The 8,779-nt window shown below is 45.2% G+C and overlaps 1 protein-coding gene across 1 annotated transcript; it reads left to right on the forward strand.

The window, feature by feature from the left end:
• Window positions 1-7,401: 7,401 nt before the first annotated feature.
• LOC147970766 (uncharacterized) lies at window positions 7,402-8,340 on the forward strand. The gene has a single exon (XM_087523613.1). The coding sequence runs from the start codon at window positions 7,402-7,404 to the stop codon at window positions 8,338-8,340; it is 939 nt and encodes a 312-aa protein (XP_087379739.1).
• Window positions 8,341-8,779: the final 439 nt, after the last annotated feature.

Consider the following 8,779-nt stretch of genomic DNA (forward strand, 5'->3'; position numbering starts at 1 on the left):
AGAAGGGACCACGATCTCGCTCGGGCAAGGAAAGCGATAATTGGGGAAGGATATATTCTGTAGTTATTGCGAGGATCGTGCGAGAGGATTTCTTGGGCTACATAAAAGTGTGTGGGAGGGAGCGAAGGTGGAGCTAAGTATGGAAAGAGATCGGTGGCTTCGACGGTTGTATTTTTCCCGAGCGGAGCTAAGTATCGAAGGAGATCGGTGGGAGAAATAAATCGGAGAGGGAGGTGATTTGTTTGGAAGGTGATCTCCTGTATATGGTATTATTTTTGAATTCTTAATTACCAAATATTTAAATGATTGAATTAAATCGACACCTGCCAAAGCAAGCACGAATAAATGGAAGGAGTATCAGACACGATTCGGTTTTAAGTGTGAAGAAGAAAAAATTAACATGGGAGTGGTGGTGGGAGGTGAGATGAAAATAAACCGGACGAAAAAAAACCAGACGAAAGTGGGAGGACTATTCAACCAACTCGTCCATTAGGAGTAGAGATCTCTATTCCTAATGAAGCAGTTGGTAGTCTGTTACTTTGGTTTTATTTTCGTCCGGTTTTATTTCTTCTCACCTTCCACCATCCTGTACTACTGATTTTCATCTACATATCTACATATCGACAAAAAACCGGATCAACGCTCCTGTACGGAACGAGGACCCGACCCGATCCGCTCCTTGTTTCCCACGTCCGTCCTGGATCACGAGAACGCCGCCGCCGCCGCTGCCGCCTCACATACGTCGCCCGTGGCGGATCACGAACAACACCGTCGCGGATCAGCAAGCCGCCGCCGCCGCCTCCTCAGGTACCCACACACCACGATCCCGTCGCGGGCCAGCAAGACACCGCCACTGCCGCCGCCACACACGATCCCGTCCCGGGTCAGCAAGACACCGCCGCCGCCGCCAACTCGGGTACCCACACACCACGATCTTCTCGTGGATCAGCAAGACACCGCCGCCGCCGCCTCGAGTAGCCACACGCCACGGACCTCCGACGACGGCGGCTACGGCGGCAAGCAGTTCAGGGCGTCTTCACTGATCAGTTTTCAACCTTACTTTCTTAAAGGTACGTACGCTCATGATCTCTTAAAGATCACGCAACGCTACACAAGAAAATTGTCGCCAGATGGAGCCATATACAACAGAGCCATATACGATGGAGCCACCAGATGGAGCCATATACAATGGAGCCATATGAATAAATGTTCCCCATGTTCCCAGTTCGAACACCAAAAATACAATGTTGTCATTTCTTCCCCATGTTCCCAGCTGGCACGCCAAAAATACATGGCAAGCCAATTGTTCAGTATACATACCACATCAATACTAATGCTGTTGAAAAATGATAGGTACGAATGGGAAATGCAAATAGCAAGGCACCGGAAGAGAAAAAGGGGTCAGATGTGCCTGTACCCCCTCTTGCTGACCTACATTCACAAGGGAGCCAAGGTAAGTTAGAATAACATAAATGAGTCAGATGTCAAGGGTGCCCAACAATCATTGTATCTCACTAATGTGTTGCAGGCCATAATGTCGACGGAAATGTTGATGAATACAACCCAGCAATCATTCCCGTAGCTGACAATGTTGACAATTATCAAATGACTCTAGGTATTGGAGTGTGTAAATAACCCTATCCGTTGTATCATATGGTTTTAACACAAGGAAACAGATGGAACTGGCATGCCACGGTTAGAGCAGGACGAGCTTGCAAACCTAACCAAACACCCTCTTTCTGAGATAACAATTGTTGATCAGCCTGGGCATGCGAGTTTACGTACGTGGGTTCCACGATCTTCTCGCGGATCAGCAAGACACCGCCGCCGCCGCCGCCGCCTCGAGTAGCCACACGCCACGGACCTCCGACGACGGCGGCTACGGTGGCAAGCAGTTCAGGGCGTCTTCACTGATCAGTTTTCAACCTTGCTTTCTTAAAGGTACGTACGCTCATGATCTCTTAAAGATCACGCAACGCTACAAAAGATAATTGTCACCAGATGGAGCCATATACAGCAGAGCCATATACGATGGAGCCACCAGATGGAGCCATATACAATGGAGCCATATGAATAAATGTTCCCCATGTTCCCAGTTCGAACACCAAAAATACAATGTTGTCATTTCTTCCCCATGTTCCCAGCTGGCACGCCAAAAATACATGGCAAGCCAATTGTTAAGTATACATACCACATCAATACTAATGTTGTTGAAAAATGATAGGCACGAATGGGAAATGCAAATAGTAAGGCGCCGGAAGAGAAAAAGGGGTCAGATGTGACTGTACCCCCTCTTGTTGACCTACATTCACAAGGGAGCCAAGGTAAGTTAGAATAACATAAATGAGTCAGATGTCAAGGGTGCCCAACAATCATTGTATCTCGCTAATGTGTTGCAGGCCATAATGTCGACGGAAATGTTGATGAATACAACCCAGCAATCATTCCCGTAGCTGACAATGTTGACAATTATCAAATGACTCCAGGTATTGGAGTGTGTAAATAACCCTATCCGTTGTATCATATGGTTTTAACACAAGGAAATAGATGGAACTGGCATGCCACGGTTACAGCAGGACGAGCTTGCAAACCTAACCAAACACCCTCTTTCTGAGATAACAATTGTTGATCAGCCTGGGCATGCGAGTTTAGTATGTGGGTTCCATATTTAATCGCACTATCTACCCTATTCGGTTAGCAGGAAACTGCCTCATTCTATACTGGTTTTGTTATGTAGACAACCCATCAGTCTCCTTCTGTAGCCCTGATGTTGCTTTGTTCCCTGGTCCGAGTACTCTCACAGATATTTGTGCCTGCGGCCTTGCAGGAAGTTCATTTGGTATGATCCGACACGTGCATCATGGATAGTGATCAAACGTCTCTATGAATGTACATGTTGACTAATTCTCATCCAGATTTGTTGTTTATACATCGTGCAGACAATAATGTGCCTTCGTTCCCGGATAGGAGTACTCTTGCATCACTTTATGCCACAGGTCATGCAGAAGGCTCAAGTGGTGTGAGCCGATATGCCTTTCATATGGCCAGATTTGTGCTTAAAGGGATGCATGTTCATGTATTAGCCTAATGGACATATTTTCTTTTGTTCATGCAGCCAGAGAATCTACCCACAATGATGTGTGTCTTAATGCCCTTGGTTGTGGTAGTTCAGAGCTTGTGACATCGTCTTACCCAACATGTGATGTATACCCAACTCATTCCCAGACAACATGTGTTGTTGTGAATGACCAAGTGAGTTATAGCATATCAGACGACAAAAGGGAGTAGAGAAACACACGAAGGCGAGCAACTTATCGAAAGAAAAAGGACGAACAGGTCAAGCTCCAAAATGAAGAGCAGACTGTTTCCTGACCCCCTCTTGGTGATATCACTAATATTGATCAGCCTTCCGGTTCCATGCCAGGTACGGGTGTTTAAAGTTATGAGCTTACGGCGGTGACAAACCAAATTTGGGAATCAAATATTAGAATACGCACTTTTAGCTTCGACTTACAATAATCGATTCAATATGAAGTAAAAAAGTGGAGTTTGAAATATGAACGATCAAGAAATGTCATATATCGGAACGCTTAGAAAAACATCTACGGTGTTAGAAAGACGTAAATGGATTAAAAAAATTAAATTAAATTTACCAGCACTCAAAGACAGAAAGTAGCTTTTCTAACAAAATAACAGAAATTTGTAAGGTGAATAATATGATAGATGGTTCTCCATTTGTGTGAAAAATAAATAAATCTAGAGTATGATACATTAACTATCACAACGTCAGTAGCAAACGTTGATATGAAATAGATGTATAGTGCCCAAGATGGCGAAAATGGCAAACGGAGACCGAGCTCCATGGAGCCCTTTATTTGAAAACTTTAAAATCCAAACTTTTATGTTTCAAAAAATTCTGAAAATAAATAGACATATACCTAGATACATAATGTACATGTGTGCAAATTTTCAGGTCGAAATACATCAAAATGTGAGCTGCACAAAAAAGACAAATCTGAGGCCTTTTAGCATATGTACTGTTCATCTATAAAGTCCATGATTTTGGTTTTTTTGTGCAGCTCGCAATTCAAGGTATTTCATCCTGAAATTTTTCACACATACACTTTACATCCTTGCATACATGTGTATTTTTTTCAGAATTTTTTGAAACTGAAATTTATGAATTTTGAATGATTCAAAATAAAGGGCTCCATGGAGCTCGGTCTCCAAAATGCCCTACTCCCAAGATGGGTATATTATCAATTGGGCCAAGTTCTCCATTGGCACTGCATGTATATATTTTTTTTCTCCCGTTGCAATGGCAAAATAGAAGAATTTATGTAAGCGGACTTGCCAATATTCAGAATGCATACGGTTCTAAACTTCTTTAGATTAGCATAAAGAGCAATCAATCATAGTTTGCTAAACTGAAGAATATACTGACACTAATAACTGAATTCTGAAAGAGCATTTTACTTCTACATGCAAGAACAAGTATTATACGAATTTGATGTTACCTCAGCAGTGAGCTACACATTAGTGTATTTCTTGCCAATAACAGACTTCCAGCACTGAATGACATGGTTGTGTATTTCTTGCCAAAAGTTCCTTTAAAAAACCTGCAAGTAAATGCCACTCAAAATTAGATAATCATTACAAAATACCGCAGGATTTCACATCAACTCACTGTAGTACAAAATACATGCTTGCTAGACAAGAAATATTAGGGCATTTACTAACAAAGTATATATAGAACAAAAAATGGCTGAAGAAAACAGTAGACGGATTGGCTTGGTTTGGGATCTTCATGATTGTTGAGCATTGATGTGTTTTAACCTTATTGTTCAACCAGCCAACCCATCGAACCGGAACTATACATCCCGACCCCCTCTTGGTGATATCACTAATATTGATCAGCCTTCCGCTTCAATGCCAGGTACAGGTGTTTAAAGTTTTAACATAACAATGATAATATAGATTCATTTATTGTACCCATCGAGCTTGAACTATACATCCTTGTCACATGATGATGCTCCAAAAGATGGGTCCGCATCAGCCATTGCTGAATTCAATCATGACAAAGAGTTGGCTAGGAGGCAACATGCAAGAGATCGCAGTAGTAACATGGCTGACGAACGAAGGGATCGGAGAAACGCACATAGGCGGGCATCTTATCGGAAGAAAAAGGAAGAGGGTACGATCAACCTCCAAAACAATAATCGAGTGCAGCATGAGCGACGAAAGGAACAACGAAACAACAGGACCCCTGATGAGCAGGGGGAGTCAAGTGCGAAGCGAAAGGCAGACTATGCTAGAAGGAAAAACACCTCGTGTGTTGAATCGATCGCAATGCCACGTCCAGATCTAACTAGCGCATTGTCCAACTCTCCCTCTTTAAATCCTCACGCCAATTGTCCGACTCACACTTCCAACCATCACACAACAATATGGCAGTGAACAGATAGATCTGTATACAACTGTCAAGTTGGCCCCCACATACATTCACAACACCGAAACCGATGGTAGTTATCCCATCAACGGTCATCTTTCATTTTGTAATCATTCATCGGTTATTTATACCAAATTTGATAATGTTGTAGGTGCATACCTAAGCAGAACCTTAGGTGATGGTGCTGTAGATGGCGACCTCATCGAAATCAATGAGCACCTACAAAGTGCCGACCAGCAAACCAGTGATCCGGTAACAATTGCGGATAATGGAGCTGACGAGCAGAGTCATGAGTCCAGAGCTTGGCGTAGGACAAGAGAGCGAGCTTGCAAGGGAAGTATGGCAGCGATGAAGCGTCAGGAGAAAATTGGCAAGCCAAAAACATGTACGCAGGTGCACGTGGTGAGAGGAATGCTCTGCTAGATCGTCGTAATGAAAGGTTTGCAGGTAGGGTGAATACCCCAACCGTCAGGTCCATCTCCATACCGAAAATGATCTCAACGGGGCAACCTACCGTAGTTGAAGCACATGGTGGCTCAACATCATCTAGCATGCCGGAGTACACGGTCAGAAGTGAAGGTAACACCCCCATCCTTACTCTCCTTGCATCCCTTGAGATCGAACCCTCATTTTGTGTTGTTTGGCACCCGGGCAGACGACATGGACGCTTACCTCAATGGTCTCATGAATGATAATGTCAATCTTGACGACCTCTTTGACGATGAATATTACCTGTTTGCTGGTGAAGGTATGTACACTCGCTTGAGCGTGATCCACATGTTGGGGGTATCACACTAATTGGAGACATTGTTTGCAGGCTCAGATGCTGATGACTTGGAGCACGACGAATTGGAAGACTCAAGTCACAAAAACTATGTCGACCATGATCCATTTAACTATGTGTACTCAAACCTACCAGCCAACACACACATCTTGAAGCACGCCGCGAATTGCGACCACTGCAAGGCCAAGAAGTTTGTCAGCGAGGCCCCGGGATTCTGTTGTCGCAGTGGGCAGATCGAGCTGAAGCAACCGGAGCCCATCCCGGAGCTCATGAGGCTTTGGTCTAGCACTTATGTAGACTCTAGGCATTTTCGGGAGAACATACGGTTCTTCAACGGACACTTCTCCTTCACAACCCTCGGCATCAGCCTCGATGAAACATACACAAACATGAAGACTGGGGTGTACACATTTCGGGTGCACGTCACCATCTACCACAATGTTCATTCCTTCGGGCCAACATTCCGTCCAGATCATCTACAGTTGTACTTTTACGATGATGACCCAGGCCTAACCCATCGCAAGGCTGCCACCGAGCAATTAGACCAGGATGTCGTCAGAAAGTTGGTGCACATACTCAGGGAAAACCCGTGCTCTCAGCAGTTTGGGAGTTTGGGTGCGCACAGGGACAACCTCGACGATTACAGGATAGACCTCAACACTGACCAGAGACTAGACCAACGAAAGTATAATAGACCTTTGTCATCTAATGTCACTGCAATTTGGGTGGAGGGCACTGACCTAGTGAAGAGGTTCGATCGTAGGATTACACTTTGTGGGAACGACAACCAGAGGCACAATATACATGTGACGGCTGGCTCGTATGACCCGCTCTCTTACCCACTCTTCTACCCAAGGGGGGAGCTCGGTTGGCACCCGAAACTACCTAAACGCAATGTCCCCTGGCCAGTTGTGCAACAACCAAGAGGTGGACGTGATGATGAGGATGATGAGGATGCATGTAAGCCTTATGCATATTATGTCGTTTTGATGTATTGTGTAGTTCTCATATGAATTCTAACTTCCACGCTACTCATCCATGTGCAGAGGGGAATAGCAGGTTATGCATCTCCGTGAGAGACTACTACTGTTACATGCTGCAGACATGACCTGGGATATTCAATCCCATACTCTGTGGAGCACGATTGCTACAACAATGGGGGGTGGACATGTACATCAAGATTGAGAGTTGTAGGTTGAAATGGTACAGGAAGAACCAGACAAAGATCCGTGCCGACCTGTATAAAGGAGTTGTTGACGCAATTACATCTGGGGAGACCCGGGCAAGCGCTGTTGGAGTAAGGATAATGCTCCCTGGAACGTACCCAGGTGGCGACCGCGACATAAAGCAGAGGCATATGGATGCCATGGCAATTGTCCATACGTACGGGAAGCCTGAAATCTTCTTGACCGTGACCTGCAACCCTAACTGGGAAGAGATAATGAATGAGTTGTTTCCTGGTCACACAACGCAAGATCGACCTGATCTTGTGGCTCGTGTGTTCCATGGCAAGCTAGAGGCTATGAAAGAGCTGTTGTTCAAGAAGAATGTCATGGGTGTTGTTGTCGCACATGTATACGTAGTCGAGTTCCAGAAGAGGGGCCTCCCCCACGCACACTTTTTGTTGATCATGGATTCTGCCTATAAGCTTGTCGTTCTGGAGCAGTACGACCGACTCATTTCTGCCGAGCTCCCAGACAAGCAGAAGTATCCTGAACTCCACGCCTTGGTGGTGAAACATATGATGCACGGACCATGCGGTGCTCTCAACCCCAAAAATGTGTGCATGCAACAAAATGAGTGCAAGTGCAGATACCCACAGCCGTTCAATGAAAACATGACACATGGCAAGGACTCATACCCAGTTTATCATCGTCGAGATGATGGTCGGCAAGCTAAGGTCCGTGGTAAAATGTTGGACAACAGATGGGTTGTGTTGTATAACCCTTACCTTCTGTGGATGTTCAATTGCCACATCAACGTTGAGGTTTGCTCCAGCATAAAGGCCGTCAAATACCTTTACAAGTACATATACAAGGGCCATGATAGGGCTTCTTTCAGCATCGACCAGCCCAACGCCGATGGTAACATTGATGAGATCAAATGATACGTAGACGCAAGGTGGGTTACTCCTCCAGAGGCGATGTGGAGGATATTTGGCTTCCCCTTGTGTGCCAATGACCCGCCTGTCCTACAGTTGCCTCTTCATCTCCCGAATATGCACAAGGTGGCCTTCAATGAGCAAGCTCACTTGACCGACGTAGTCGCCTCTGAGAATGCCTCCAAATCCATGTTGACAGAGTATTTCAAAGCTAACCAAAACCACCCCTGGGCTAGGAATATATTGTACAAGGATTTTCCTGGAAGGTTCACCTGGCAGAAGGGTAAGAAGTACTGGAAAGAGCGGGTGGAGCGTTATCAGATAGGTCGAATTGTGTCTGCCAATCCTGCCGAGGGGGAGCGATACTATCTGCGTGTGCTGCTAAACCATGTTGCTGGCAAGACATCCTATGAGGACCTGCTCACCGTGGACGGTAGGCTATGTG

Source organism: Triticum urartu, chromosome 5A (assembly GCF_056163025.1).
Source record: "Triticum urartu cultivar PI428250 chromosome 5A, HENAU_Tu73, whole genome shotgun sequence".
Lineage (NCBI taxonomy): Eukaryota > Viridiplantae > Streptophyta > Magnoliopsida > Poales > Poaceae > Triticum > Triticum urartu.